Genomic DNA, 16,576 nt, shown 5'->3' with positions numbered 1-16,576 from the left:
GGAATGATAATGAGTTCCATTTTGGGTGTTGTGAAATTGAGAAACCAAAGGGAATGTTCAGCAAATGGCTGGTGATGTGGGAATGAGATCCAGGAGAGAGAACAGGTATATATGTATATATACATATACATATTTGAGACTCATCTCTGTAGCTGTGATAAAGCTTATGAATGATAAGATAAAAGGAATAGAATGTAGAAAGATGAATGAATAAAAAAACTTTAAGTGCCATCTCTGTGCCAACAACTCTGTTAGGCTGGGAAACAAAGTGAAACAGTTCTTGCCCATAGGAAGTTTATATTCTAGTAGGGGAGAGGATTTAGGCAAGGGAGTTTTGGTGTAAGGAGTCATAAAGATGGTGAGTACAGGAATAGGGCAGTTGATGACATGTCATTTTCAAAAGCAATGGCAGTATTGATCTGATAATGATTCAAGGAGCAAGAGATAAAAAGTGAGGGTATATAGAGGGAGAAGTAGAAACGGTAGGGATGTAGGGTATGATGGCTCAAACCAAAGCAAGAATTCCAAAGTGAATGGGTCTCTGGAAGATGATAGCTCCTTTCTGTTCTGATGGGGGTTATTCTGGGATTGGGAGATGGCAAGATACCCAGGATGGATGACTGGATAGGATTAGAAAGTGGGGGAAGTGAATAAGCATTTATATAGCACCTACCATGTGCCAGGAACTGTTCTAAGTGCTTTACAAATATCTCATTTGATTCTAACAACTCAGTTGAAGTAAGTGCTGTTATTACCCTCATTTTACAATTGAAGAAACTGAGGCAAATCAGGGTTATTTGACCTGCCTATCGTCACACAATTAGTAAGTATATGAAACTGAATTGAACTCATCCTCCTAAGTCTAGGTCCATAGCTCTAACCACTGCATTATTGCTGCTTCAAAAGAAAAGAATAAAGGGTCAAACATATGGCCTTGAGAGATACTCACATGGAAAGGGCAGTATAGAAATGAAGGTAATTGGTGGAAATTAGTGTTATGGAAGCTAAGAAAGGAAGGAGTCTAAGAGGAGGAGGGTGGTCAACAGGATCAATGTTAGGATTTGAAAAAGCACTTGGTTTGAGTCCAAGTACCAACACTCACTAGCTATCTGACCTTGGGAAATTTTCTTAGAACTCTCTATACCTCAGTTTTTGCTTCCATCATACGGGAATAACAATTCTTGGCCAACATATGTCTCAGAGTTGTGGTCAGGAAAGCGCTACCTAAGTGTGAGCTATCTGACTCTAACTTATCATTTTAGGTGCCAGTAGCAGGGGTTTGATGAGCAGCCCTATAGAGGAGAATATTCAAAATAAGAAAGTGTCTTTCCCTATGCTGTGTTCCTCCAGCTTTCTGCTCTGCGACAGAATCATTTGGCATGATCTACTTTGGTATACAGTCATTTGGCTATGGGCCAGATTGGGTTGATGCAAATTGCATCTATCAACCAGAAGTAGATTAGTAGTTAGTAAGGGACCATAATGTTTCATTTAATATATGTGCTGCAAACTTAATTCATTATTCAACTGAAAGTGTTTATGGTATAATGCTGTACTTAATTGGACTTTTTATTAATTAAATAGCCAGAAATGAAGATGAAATGGGAAAAAAGCTCTGGTCCTTTGTTGGAGAAAGGAGCTCTATAACATTTTCATTACTTTGAGTACTGCCTTGGGGGAATACCCTGTTGATTGTTATAAAAATATATTTGTTCACTTTGTTTCCTTATCCTGGCATTCAAAGTCCTCTGCAGTTGCTCCAATCTATCCCTCCTGTCTTATCTCACATTTACAAAGGCCTGTGAATCATACTCTATGATTCAACAAAACTGGATTATTCACTGTACTCTGATTATATCCCATGGTTCTACACTTTTTCTTCGGAAGCTTGAAACCTAAAGAGGTTAACAAATGGTAGAGACAGAATGTTAACCCAGTTCCACTGACTCTGAATCCAGCTTTACCATGTTGCCTCTCACCTCTCCAGTATCTGTAGACAAGAGGATCCTGGGAGTCAGCCTTTGAAAGAGGAAGAGGGATTCAATCTCTTAGAAAGTAGAGGGTCCTGGGCTGGAGCCATTTAGAGAGAGGAGGGAATACTGGATCAGAGCTAACTCTTGGGGAGAAGATGATAGAGCTCTGGGCCCTCTTATTAGAGGAACATCAAGAGATTGAGTTTATAGGCCTGGAAACTTGAACTTTGCCTATCATGACTACAGGGAATAGCTCTTTACCAACTGGCCTAGAGGAGAAATGCACTAAGGACTGTCTGTCTTGCATTTATTTTGATAGCTATAAAAGGCACTTCTGGACTTGTTTGCCTCTTTCTCCAGAAGCCTTCTTTTGCATACTGGTCTCTGCTGTTCCAGCCATACATAAGAGGTTTTTCAGAGATCTAGAGGAACTGTGTTTCCCTTTCATCTGCTAATTTATCATGAATTTATTTATCTATCTACACATGGCATTTTCCCAATAGAATTTAAGCTCTATGAAAGCAGAGACTATTTTAATTTTTGTCTTTGTATCTCCAGTGCACAGCAGAACACCTTGAATGCAGTAGGTAGATCACAAAAGCATTTTAGATTTAATTTATGAATAACTCTTAATTATTATGGAGTTTGGTTCATTAGTTCAGAGGTAATGGTTGGCCCCAGACAAGACATTGTTTCACATCACATGCAGCCATCCACTTTGGTCATCTTCTTGTCGTCTACCTAGCTGTTATATCTTCCAGACTACTGGACCTCCACAAACCATGTCTCAGAGAACTTAATCTACTCAACTGACACTTCTGTCCTGGGGCTGAGCTGTCCTGACTGCTGTGTGAGTGCAAAGCCCACTCTATCGAGTCATTCATAGATCAAATCTTGCTCATCCTCCCCAAAATCCATCTTCTTGCATTCTTTCCTGTGCCTTCTCCCTCCTATCCCCTGTGCCATGGAAATTCTAATCAAGTCGTTACTACACTTGCAATTGGAAAGGGAATGTTGATCAATTCTCTTAGGATCCATTCATTATCCTTATGGCTTCTTAGGTGAAAACATCTCCCTTCCTTGGTCATCTCTGTCTTATATATGTTGTTTCTTCCTATTAAAATGTAAGTTTTCCTTGGCTCTGGGAAATACCCCACTTTTGTATTTGTATCCCCAGTCCTTAGTACAGTGAATAGCAAATAGTTAATAGGTAATAATTGTTATTCATTCACATTTCCATTGCATTCTCTAAAGAAGAGTTAGCTAGTCAATCATTTATTAAATGTCAGTTATATTCCAGGCACTGTTCTATGCACAGGGCATACAAACAAAGGCCATCTCCTCAAGGAAACTATAATCTAATACGGGAGGAGCCATGTGTAAACAGTTATGTACAAACAAGAAAAATTCAGGATAAATGGCAGACAATCAATAATGGCACTAAGATGAAATAGGTATGGGAAAAGTTCCTTGAAGAATGACTTTATCTGACACTTGAAGGAAGCTAGGGAAGCCAGGAGTCAGAGATGAGCAGGGAGGGAGTTCCAGGAATGGGGGACAGTGAAAATGCCTAAAGGTGGCGAGTGGAATGTCTTGGGTGAGTAAGCATAAAGGCCAGGGTCACTGTATCATAGAGTATGTAGAGAAGAGAAAGGTATAAGCAGCCTGGAAAGGTAGAAGGGGGAAGGTTGCGAAGGACTTTAAAAGTCAAACAAAGGATTTTATATTTGATCCTGGAGGTAAAAAGAAACCATAGAAGTTTATTGAGCAGGGGAGTTGACATGATCCGAATTGTGTTTAAGGAAGATCAGCTGAATGGAAAATGAACTGGGCTGGGGAGTGACTTGAGTCACCCAAAAGATTATTGCTATAGCACAGGTATGAGGTGATGAGGATTTGCACCAGGATAATGGCATGTCTTAGGAGAGATTTTATGTAGGTGGTAATGACAACTTGGCATATGTTTAAAAATAAGAGAGAGACAGACAGACAGACAGATACAGACAGACAGAAAGAGACAGAGACAGAGAGAGAGGATTTGAGAATGATACCATCTAGGCTGCTAGCCTGGATAACCAGAAAGATGGCAGTATCCTTTATAGGAATAAGGGAATTTGGAAGAGGGGAGGGTTTGAGGGGAATGATAATGAGTTTAGTCTTGTACATATACAGTTTAAGACCTAGAGAGAAATGAGTATCAAAGAGAAGAGAGTGACCAAAAGTGTCAAAAGCTACAGAGAGGTCAAGAGGGATGAGGGCTAAAATAAAGACCATTTAAACCCTTCAAAGGAGGGTTTACAGAGTGATAATCATAGTGAGACAGCCTGGAAGTGGCAATGGGTACCAAAAAATATTGCAACTCCTAAACCATGACCACTGAGGTGGAGGTGAGGGTATGATTGAAAGCGTCCCCAGTGCTGGAAAGAGTGGCTAGAGAAACTGCCTTTAGAAGGAAGCCTATAAGTACAAGATGATGGAAGGAACAAGAAAATAACAGTTTCAGAGCGAAGTTTGTTGTCTATGGAGCATGCATTTTGGAGAACGATGGTGGAATGAGTAAATAGCTTTAGAGTGAGATGAGGGGGACTTGAGTCAAGAGAAATGAAGATAAGGGAGTGATCAGTAGGGAACAGAGAATGGGGTTTGAAAAGTGGCACACAGCAGTTCATAGTCACTGGAGGGTATGATAGAATGGAAGAATGTTAGTCATTGAGGAATGAATACAGGTAAATTATCATTGTCTACAGGAGTTCTTCCTTGGGATAGAGTTGTAAAGGGATGTCACTGTGTGTATCTAGAAAGCAGGTGGGAATGGGGAGTAAAGAGTGCCCTGGGTGGGGCATTGCTGTGCATTTATAGGCAGTTGAATAGTGTAGCTAGAGTTTAATGGAATGGATGACTGGGAAGATACCTGCACGCTTATTGTCATGGTTTGAGATAGTGGCTACTGTCTTGTAACTGACAAGATAAATCCATTCTCTACATAATTATGTATTGCTTTCTCTGGTTTAATCATGAGAGGAAAACCTGTACGTATACATATATTTTTACAGTATGGAATATGCTGGGCTGTTTCATGGACCACTGGAGTCCTATATCATGCCTGACACAATAAAAAGATCCAGGTTAACTGATTATTCTATTAGCATTAGTTCCTGTTGACCCTGGTATTTAACAATAAAACCTGAAGTTATGGCGTTTTTACCTCATCAAAGTCAGCAATGATTTCATTCAGCAAACGAAGACATTCCACGCCTTGGTTATTCATTTCTGTTTGAGAATAAAAGTCGGCAAACCCGGGAATGGAGGCAAACATCACTCCAACAGCATCATAGGATTGGGAATACAGCTCCTAGGTGGAAAACACAATGGAGATAAGTGAAAAACATGCTATAAGGAACTACTTTAATGATGAAGTTTTATGTATGCCTTCTCTTCAAAATAAATATGGAAAGGATCCAGCGAGTCAGGACATCTAGCATCTTTAACTGACCTTAAAAGATCATTAAATCCATTGTTCCTCAAAATGAGCTCTACAGTGGGTTTGGAGTGGAAGAGGGGAGGTACTATGGGGGAAAAATAACTTATAATCATGGACAGGGACATATTATAAACCCACGTCCATCATTTTGCTCTGTCAGTCAATTTAATGTTGGCTGTAGGACTACTAGAGATTGGTTGAAATGAATCCCATGACCAAAAAGTTCTTATGGGCCTAGAATCAATAGATGAATGAATCCCCAAATGTGTGAAACTTAATCACTTATCTGTTGGCCTGTATGAATTTAATATTTTAAAACAATCAGCAATCATTTATACGTAAATGTTAAAAGGTTCTATTACTTCGTCACTATGGGAAGAATTTCCAGTGTAGAAATTCTCTCCACTGGTGCAGATTAAGTAGATAGGTCCTAAGGAATTACTTCAACCCCCTAGAGGGTAAGTAATTTCCCCCAAGTCACAGCTTACAATAATCAGACATGGAATTTAAATCCAGGTTTTCCTGAGTCCAAGACCACTACTCTATTCATTAAGCCAGGTTGCTTTGTCTATTTATAGTCTTGTGGTTAAAAAGCAAAAGAAAACAAACCACACCCCTCTCCATTATAAATGTTTATTGCCCAAATACCTATTCCGCATTACTGAATAAAATATAGAAGTTGGGCTACAGAAGAAAGCCAAGTGGTTAATGAGCAAGATTATGACGAAACAAACATCCGTAAAGGTAGTCTATGTTTCAAATCCCGAGTGCAGAATAAACACATATATGACCATAGCAAGCACCACAGTGTGTGTCTAACGTTTCCAAGTGTTAAAAAAAAAAAAAAGGTTTTGCAGTACGGACAGAATTACAAAGGCATTTACAAAGCAAGCACTGTGAATTTGAAAACAAAAGACTGGAATTTTGGTAAATATGAGCAAAAAAATAAAAAAATCCCCTAATGATTTATGTAAGCACAAGGCAAAATGAAAATTGTGAAATATCTTCTGTGGTGAGTCATCAAATTCAATACTGTTCCTGAACACTTATTGATAGAAAATAATCACATCCTTTTTTGCAAAGTAAGCTTTTTGCAGCGCTGTTAGACTTCTACATGCAGGCTCACACATACACATTCACTCTTACGTTGTTCAATACCACTAGAATTAAGCACTAAAATCGTTAAAAAACAATTTTACTGTAAAGGTTTTGCTAATTTTTTTTATTTAAGCAGCCATTAAATGTGAAGGTTTGACAACCATTGGAAGAGACAGAATTAGAATCACTTACTCCTAATACAGTTTCTAATATATCATGCTGTCTTCCTACCTATTTTCATATTCCCCTATTAAAATGAATGCAAATTAAAATGTAAGGCTATCTTGATTTTACGAATTGTTAATAATAGCAATAATTATAGTTTATTAACAATATGTTGGTATTTATTTGTTGATCCATTAAGCATAAAGACAAGGGCACTGGGTAAAGTTGATATACTAAGTCACCAGCAGGAGATCATATGTTTCAAGTTGTTTTGTTTTGTTTTGCAGCAGGGGAGATGGATTTTTGTAATGACTCCTACAGTCTACAATAACTCTTGGCTAATCTTCCATGTGACAGGCACTACCTGCTGGTAATCATGTAAGCTCTTTGAGGGTACAGACTCATTATTGCATTTTTATCTCCAGTGCCTAGAACAATGTCTGGTATATAGTAGGTGCTTAAATGTTTTTTGATTGAAGAGGGCTGCCTGATTCTAGGTATGCAGGCCTTAGCCCTGGGACAGAACAAAGTGGATTGGCCTGTTCAGAGATTCAACTGGACTTTGGCCTTATAAGCTAACTGATCGTGTCATAAGGGCAGCTAAGTGGCCTGAAGTCAGAAAGACCTGAGTTTAAATTTGACCTCAGACACTTACAAGCTGTTTAAGTAATCCTGGGCAAGTCACTTCACCCTGTTTGCCTCAGTTTCCTCATCTATAAAATGAGCTAGAGAAGGAAATGGCAAACCACTCCAGTATCTTTGCCAAGAAAGCCCCGAATGGGATCCCAAAGAGTTGGACACAGTTGAACAACAACAAAAAACCATGTCATAACAACAAATTTGGTAGGCAATGAACAAGGTGATTCCTTCCATCTTTAAGATTTTCATACATTCTTATGGGGGCTATAGTTCCTTGGAACATGTCCCTCTTGTTTGTTAAGTTCAAATCTCTGATCTATAAATCAGAGAAGAGTTTTGAATTAATTTCCATGGGACATATCTTCTAGAGGGGAAAATACTTTTCTCTGTCCAAGAGTAGTTACTCTTCTAAACTTGTGAGGGAAGGAAGGGGATAAGTAAGCATTTATATTTAATACCTACTATGTGCTGAACACTGTACTAAGCACTCTTTATAAACATTATCGCATTTGATCCTTACAGCAACCCTGAAAAGTAATGCTGCTGTTTTCCCTATTTTTACAGTTGAAGCTGAGGCAGACAGTAAGTGCTTTTCCCCAGTGTCCCAGAGCTAGTAATATCTGAACCAAGATTTGAACTCAGGTCTTCCTGATTCCAGGTCCAGCACTCTTACTCTTACTCTCCACCAGTCCTTGGATATACAGCAGCAGTCCCTACCATGTACTCTGAGATCTGGGCTGAAAAGTAAGCCAACCAAAGGCTATCAGCTTGGGAAGGACACCTCTCTTTAGCTAAGCAGCAGCCTGATCTCAGACGTGTGAAAGAGCCCTTCTCATTGCTACGACCCTATGTTTGCCAGTCACCCTAGCAATGGTCATGCAATTGAAAGACTGATAAAGGAAATGTGAAGGAACTAGAATTAATGAACACTGTCAAGGAGAAGAATTATGTATTAAAATTATCAGCTCTGTGGAAACAGGTGTTCTTGCCTGACCTAGTGAGCCTTTTCACTCATTAACCCTTAGGGTTAAGATTCACATAGAACTGGTTCACAATGTCATCATTCTCAACCTCTTGGTCATACTCACCTATCCAGTCTGGTGCTGAGCCTCATCATTTCTACATTCACATCTCTCATTTATATTCCCTTCTCTCAACTTACCATTGTAGGCCATCATCACTTGATAATGGACTAATGTGATGACTTGCATTTGGTCTCAATGCCTCAAGTCTCTCCCAACCAACTCACTGGTCAATGTAATTTTCCTAAAGATCAAGTCTGACCATGTCGTCTTAAACTTCAACAGTTCATTTCCTCCAGGATCAAATAAAACATGCTCTGTTAGCTTTTTAAAGTCCTTAGTGACTTGTCTCCTTCCTACATATTTAATATTCTTAGGCTTTACTCCTTTTTATGTGTTCTCTGATCCACTGGCATTGGTCTCCTTGTTGCTGCTCATACAGAACAGTTCATCTTCTGACAATGCCTTTTTCCTGACTGTCCCTCATGACTGGAACTCTAGTTTCCTGACTTCTTTCAAGACTCAGTTCAAATCCTACTTTTCTGTTCCCCCTATCTTCAACCTAACTAATGTTACTCCTGTTCTCTGCCATAATAGTGCCTTTCTTTTGAGATTATCTTCAATTTATTCTGTATGCATTAGAATGTAATCCCTTTGAGGGGAGGAAATATTTTTGCCTTTCTTTGGAAGAATGCTAAAATCAATAAAATGTCATCAGCTTTCCTAGTCTTTTTCTCTTGGGATCCATTTCCTGTGCTGAGGTGGCATGCATAGTTCTCTTAGCAAAGCAGTTAACCCTCCACAACTTAACATAAAAGCTGACATTATACAGTGCTTTAAAGTTTACAAACAGCATCTTATCTCATCCTCACAACAACTCTGGGAGGTAGGTGTCATTATTCCCATTTTACAGATGAGGAAACAGCACGTCACAATGCTAGCCAGCATCTGAAGGTATGATTTAAATCAAGGTCTTCCTGAATTCAAGTTCAACACTATATTGATTTAATCACACTGCCTGACCTATCAAATCATTTTCTCAGATTTCTCATTCACACTGATGTGTAAATGATCAATAACAGCTTGAAGCATGACTTATTGCATTGAGACAGAGACAAAAGCCTTCCTTAGGTTTTGACAGGAGAATCCTAAGGATTAAAAGGGTGGGGAGTTTTTGGGAGTCCAAGATATTTCTATCTTCACTGAAATAAAATATAGGGGGATAACAAGGTTGGCCCTGTCTGTGTCTACTTGGCAACTAATTATTAGCTAATAAATATTATAAGTTGAAGCTATGTATGCATGTGTGTGTGCGTGGGTGTGTGTGTGCGTGGGTGTGTACGTGCGTGTGTGTGTGATGTTGAGAGATGATTCAGACAATCCAAACAAAAAAAGGACAGAGCATTGGAACTCCGGAAACATCCTGTCCAAGTCAATTTCGGCTCATCTCCCACACAAGGAAAATACGCAGTTCTGTTTTTTTGTTGTTTTCTTTTTGGTAGTCTTTGTTTTAAGTTCTGAATAGCAATCATAGCCTTGGTACAGGAAATTTCCTGGGGATTAATGGCTAGCTGAGTTTTTTTCACTGGTCTTGGGTGATCAGTATCAGCTAGCCATCATCATTAAGCCCTAGGATGTAGCCCACTACTTGTTCATCACGGCTTAGTTAAGAACAGGTTAGGGGGACATCATCTTGGGAAGGGAGTTCCAGATGTGAATTAGCTACCTCTTTTTTAAATTGATAACAGTCACAATTTATCCACAAGTTGGAATGAACTATTGTTCTGTGCAGTGAGAGAAGCCATAAGCCTCTAATTGGTCCCATCATTCTAAAGCCCAAATCTTTTGGTACTCATAGTTCCATTGTATTTCCGACAAGAACATGATAAATAAATCATATATTCAGATTGAACTGAGTCCCTTTATAAGTCTGAAAGATATGTAAGGGGGTGGGAGTTGAGTGACTATATGTTTGTGATGTACAAGTTGGTTTGAGAAGTATGCTACACACAGTTCTAATAATTAACTTAAAGACTGGCTAAACTACGAGATTAATAAAGTTTCTAAAATACTTTGCTTTTCAGAAAAAAAAGATTTTTCTTTCTAAGCAAACTTCTGCCTTTCATTTACTCATGGTTAGTAATATTATTATTATTAATTATGTAATCAGAACATCCTCTGCAAAAATCCTCCCATAGTGCCTCATACTAACATGGAAAGTACCCTGAGGTCTAGAAAGCTATGCTAGTGAAATGGAGTTTTTAGAACATTCTACTTGGCTGAGAAGGCATTAAGTACAATTTTGTTTTGTTTTTTCAGACCAAGCTAACTACTTCTAGGGACACTCATTTTCAATAACTTGACTCCTGTGTGTCACACTCTTTGACTATGGCAATCCATGGGAAAAAATACACAATGGTGGTCATCAGTCCTGTTCATCTCCATTCAAGTTCTGCAGCGATGGTGGCAGAGTATGCCAGAAATCAGTTTTTAGACCATCTCTAAACATTCCTTTAACTACTGATATTCTAGATGTGAGATCCTTGTCCAAGGACCAGTGAGTGAACATATTATTTTAAGAACTGAATCACAGCAAGTTTGACATTCTTGGTATGAATGAAACTAGAAGACAAAAGGGAGTTGCATCTAAAAATGGAAAAATGGCTCAATTCTCCCTGGATAGGCAAAAAAAGGAATGGATGGAGTTAGTGTTTATACTTATTCAAAGGCATCAAGAAGCATCATTTCACGGAATATCTAGTTATCTTGTATTGTAGGACTCATGATAAACATTGTCAGTGAATGCTATCAAGAAGTTCGTTGAAACTTTGGGATTAACATCTGTTTCAGAAGATGAGGAAGTACAGAAATCCTATGAAGGATTTGATAAGACACTCCAAATTAGAGTGATACTCAGTAATTTCAATGCAAAGATGGACTTAGGGGAAGATACTGGAAAAATAGGCTGGAAAGTATAGAAAATGATGAAAAAAATGAGAGATGCCAAAGACTGGTAGACTTCACGGAAGGCTTTCTACGGATTGTGACTGTTTAAGATGAGATACAGGTGGTGTTGGGCATGCCCAGTGGATAGAGTGTCGGGTGACGGAGACACTGAACTGGTTTAGAACAGAGGTACTGGACTTGTGCTTTTATTGAGAGAGGAAGACTCAGATGAAAACACTGCCTCAATCAATGTTGGTTGGCACTGCCTGAGGAAAATAAAAATTAAGTAACTTGTCCAGGGGCACATAACTAGTATAGGCCAAAGACAGGTCTTCCTGGCTCCAAGGTCAGAGTACTCACTCTACCATGATGCCTTTACAGAAGGATAAGCATCACATAAAATAGTTTTGGCAGCATCAGCTGGTGTGAACTAGGTCAGGGACCCATGATAGTGTTACACAGTGAATTATTACACAAACTGTAGCATTTACTCTGTGGCCAGGCAGACGGGCAGTTCTTAAGCCTAATATTATGAGAGAAAAGCAGCTGGAGGAAATGGCTGACCCAGCTCACGTCAGAGCCTCTGGCAGCCCAAGCATGTTAGCAAGAGAGAAGAAAACAAATCTGCCAGGGGATGATTAGGGTACATGCTTAGTGAATTGCTTTTTGGAGAGAAGGGAATGAGCCTGGTGACCAGTTCTAAATCATAGGATTATCCCAAAGTCCGCCAGCTGCTGCTGCCACTGTTTCATTCATAAATCTCCCCAAGAAATAATCCCTGTGGAAAATACCCTTGCTGGAAAGCAAAGCGCCATAAGCATAGTTCTGTGAATGCTGAAGAATTGAAGCCACAAATCTTCCAGCTCACTTTTCTCAGGTTTACATCCAATGATTTACAGCAGGGGAAGTATGAAGTTAGAGCCAGGGTTTGAGGAAATGAACTGTGGTTGGGATGCAGAAATGGGAATGCTATTCTAATCATCCTACCATCTTCACACACACATGTGCCACGTGTATAAACATACACCCCAACTCTGGGGATCCAGATTCCTAGAGTAGGTGCTTTTCAATGATCTCCTCTGAGGACTCAAATAGACAGATAGGTGTACAGACAGAAAGCTAGTGAGAAACCAGAACAGAGAGACCTCGGAGAGAGAATGAATGAATGGGCTTCTGGATGTCTGTGAAACACTTCTGGCATTAGGCCAATGTCTAGAAATATTGGCTTCTCTCCTTTGGCTGCCACCTATTTTTACCCCCAACCTTGCCCCCCAAGTTTATCAGTGAATGCACAGTCCTATTTAATCTAAAGTGTCCTACCATTCCTTGACATGTCTACATTGTACCATAGATTAGGATCAACCATAGGGGTTCCCTAATCCAACCCCCTCCTGGTCCCCCCATTTTATAGATGAGAAAAGCAAGCCTCAGCAAATTTAAGTGATTTGTCCAAGGTCACATGGGAAGCCAGGGGTTGAAATGAGACTTAAACCCAGGTCTTCTGTCTCCAAAATCAGCATTCTTTCTATTGTATCTGGGCAGGGACTGTATCTCATTTCAAATATTAATTTCACCTAGAGCCTAGCTTGGTGCTCTATACATGATAGGTTTTTATTAAGGGTTTGTTAAATTAAATTGACAAGAACCCCAACATGCCATTCATTATGAATGACGCTGATAAGGTGAAATGGCATCCTCCAGCACCTAACAGAAAGGAAAAAGAGGAAGATATTTCCAAATAAGGCCCAGCATCTTCCCTGTCATCCCTCTCTACTCCTAATTCTCCAATCCTAACTCTTGGGTAGCAGCCAGTCCATCCAATGTACAGGTTTTTGAGAATAAGACGAATAGTAATGAAGCCTTTATGAAGCCTTTATTAAGAGCATACTGTGTGCTAGGCACAGTGATTATCATTGAGAAAACAAAGACAGGCAAAACCAAACCAAACCAAACCAAAATAGCCCCTGTCCTGAAGATACTCATAGTCTAATAGGAAAGACAATGACAAAACAACCACATAAGACCGACAGAGGATAGTCTGGATGCAGTCTAAAAGAGAGAGCACTAGTATTAAAGAGAATGAAGAAGGTAGAGTTTTATCTGGGACTTGAAGGATGCCAGGAAAGCCAGGGATACAAATGAAGAGGATGATCAGTCCAGGAATAGAAGACAGTCAGTGAAAATTCACAGAGATGGACTTGAGGGATGAGCAACTGAGTAGGTATGAGACACAATTCTACCATTGTAGAAAAAGCAAGTGGAACTTTGTAGAGATATCCTAAAACCTGTGATCCAAAAATAATGTGCATTTGGTTCTGGGACATATTTTTTCTATTGCATATTTGAATATCACTGCATTTGACACTGAGAATTCCATAAAATGGCCAGGCAATGAAGGAGTCAACCTCAGGGCATCTGCCCTAGGCAGCTGCCTAGCTTCTCCATTCGCTTCCTCTGCTCACCTTCCCCAGATCCTCACTTCATCTTACTGAGAATGGATGTTGTCACTTCTTAAGACTGAAAAGAACTGGTCACCTTCTCTGAGGTCTTGAGAATCCTGGCTGTTGCTCTCCCATTACTACTTAATTGTAGGAAGTCAGTCAGTCAATAAACATTCATTAAACTCTTACCACTTGCCAACCATTGTGCTAAGTGTTGGGAATATGAAGAAAACCAAAAAAATAAAAACTAAACTCTAAGAGATATCATTTAAAAGTCAGCAGAATTTTTAGGGCTGTACCTTTAAACTCAGAGTAATAGAATGTTAGACTTGAAGGGACTTGGGAAATTAGAATGTCAGAGATGGAAGGGACCTTAGAGCTCATCTACTTCAGCCCCCTCGTTTCTCAGATAAGGATACTCTTCCTATCCACATGTGTGAGTACACACACACACACACACACACACACACACACACACACACACACACACACACACATCCCAACACTCTTTCTCTCTCTTTCTCTCTGTCTCTGTCTCTCTCTCTGTCTCTGTTTGTCTCTCACACATACCCAAATCTAAACACTATCTCACATTGAGGGTGTTGTGGAAGAAGAAATCTCTGATTAGGAATTCTGGTCCTGTCTCTGTCCCTAAATATGTTTATGACCTCAGACCAGTTACTTCCCCTTTGTCAGTCTCAATTTTCTACTCTGTAAAATAAAGGGGTTGGACTACATGACCTCAAATATTCCTTTTAAGCTTGAAATGCCATAGTCCTTGTCGGAAATGTTTATTGTTTCCAGTTAAGATGGCTGCCTGAATGGAGACAGGCTGCCCAATTTCCCCAAACTAACTCCAGCAAAAACCTGAAATTCATATCTGACTGAATAATTGTTAAGAAATCCAATGAGAAAGTTATTTTTTTCCACCATGGAGCTGTACAAAAAACAATCAGTCAGCAGCCCAAAGGCAATTAAAAAAAGGGGACCAGCGGCTATGCAAGCAAGCAAATCCATAGCCTCCCAAAGCTAGTAGAAAAGTACATATGAGAATACAAGTGTATTCTACACTCTTGTTTTTGTTTTTGCCCAGTTTCACAGTTTTGAAAGAGAAGGACTCCTTTTGAGAAATTCCCAGTCTTGCAAGTCTACCACAGGGGCTCATAGGCAGGTTCAGCAGTGGCCAGAGAAGCATGACAGTACTCAGAGTGTGAGAGTTCAAGTGGACGGTGAACTGGGATCCTTAGTATTTAGGAGAAATCACTGTATGTCCTGAAGATCCCTTAATCTGAACCTCAAAGATCTGGGTGGTGGGATAGGGAAGGATATTAGCTCTTAGAGGTGGGAGTCCAGTCAAAGAAACCAGGGGAGACAGGATGAGATTAAGTAGGACCAAAAGCTCAGAGAATGGTAGTGGTAGGGACAAAGCAGGGTGGGGCCTAGCCCTAGCAAAAAGCCGCAATTCAAGAATTAAAGCTGGAGAGTTGAGAAAATTTACACATGCACACACACACACACAGACACACACACACACGCACATGCACAAGCACATGCACATGCACACTAACAGTATCAAAGTTAATTGCAAATCCTCCAAAGAAGGAGAGAATAACTTTGTAGCAACTGCAAGTGGTGAGTCAGAGGAAAAGAAGGATTTTTCTACAAGAACCATGTGAATACTAGAAGAAATGAAGCAAGAGATTAAAAAAATAATAAATGCTCTGGAGGAAAGAATTAGAAGGAGAATAGATAGCCTATAAGAGAAAGTGGTAAATTTTACCCAACTAATGGGATCCTTGGAAACTAGAACAGACAAAATGGAGATAGCATGAAATATTAGAATAAAATCACAAGTTCCAAAAAATGGGAGAAAGGAACATACCTGGCATCAAACACATCAGACTGAAAAAAGGAGCAATAATGTAAGACTAATTAGATTCCTCAAAAACCATGATAAGAGGGGCAGCTAGGTGGCACAGTGAATGGAGCACCAGCCCTGAATTCAGGAGGACCTGAGTTTAAATCTGGCCTCAGACACTTGACACTTACTAGCCATATGACCTTGGGCAAGTCACTTAACCCCAATTGCCTTGCCTTCCTCCCTCCAAAAAAAAAAAATCCAACCATGATAAGAAAAGAAACCTGGACATTACAGGGTAAGAAAGAAATGAAATGTGCCTAAATGAAAAGTGCCTAAATCTATCAGAACCTGAGGACATCTGCAAGAACCCCAAAAAGCTCCATATCATAGACAAAATCGAGAGCTCCCACATCAAAGAAAAAAAAAACTGCAAATATCCTGAGAGAAGAAATTCAAGGACCCTGGAACTATAAAAAGGATCACCCAAGGAAGAACTAGAGCTTTATATTATAAATGAGAGGAGATCTTGGGATGCAACATTCCAAAAATTGAAAGACATGTTTATGGCAAAGATTAACTTACCTTGAAAAGTAGTTTATTATTTTATGGGGGTCATGGTCTTTAATGGAATAGATGGCATTCAAGCATTTTTCATGGAAAGATGAGACTGAGTAGTAGTTTGAAATATAAGCACAAAATTCAAGAGAAATCTAGAAAAAGAGTCATTTGTGCAACCTGAAAGAGTCATTCAATGATGCAGTGCTAACATTCTTCTGGGGAAGAATAATTACAGTAGCTAGTATTTATATAGTTCCTTGTAGTCTGAAAAGTGCTTTATATGTGCTCTCATTTGATCTTAGTACTGAAATGGGTACTAGGATTATCCTAATAATAAGGAAATCGTGGCTATGTTTTCATTTTCTCAGGGTCACATAGCTAGCATCTGAGAT

At 39.4% G+C, this 16,576-nt stretch overlaps 1 protein-coding gene across 2 annotated transcripts in view; it reads right to left on the bottom strand.

Annotated features, from left to right (window-relative positions):
- ADCY8 (adenylate cyclase 8) overlaps positions 1–16,576 on the bottom strand; it is a 387,812-nt gene that overhangs the window by 26,729 nt on the left and 344,507 nt on the right. For both annotated transcript variants that reach the window (XM_072603060.1, XM_072603059.1), the window contains one exon: positions 5,179–5,325. In XM_072603060.1, coding sequence (XP_072459161.1) covers positions 5,179–5,325 — 147 coding nt within the window. The remainder of the gene's footprint in view (positions 1–5,178; positions 5,326–16,576) is intronic.

This window comes from Notamacropus eugenii, chromosome 4 (assembly GCF_028372415.1).
Source record: "Notamacropus eugenii isolate mMacEug1 chromosome 4, mMacEug1.pri_v2, whole genome shotgun sequence".
NCBI classification, from domain to species: Eukaryota; Metazoa; Chordata; class Mammalia; order Diprotodontia; family Macropodidae; genus Notamacropus; species Notamacropus eugenii.
The sequence above is the reverse complement of the archived record's forward strand: the minus strand, read 5'-3'. Positions and strand labels throughout refer to the sequence as shown.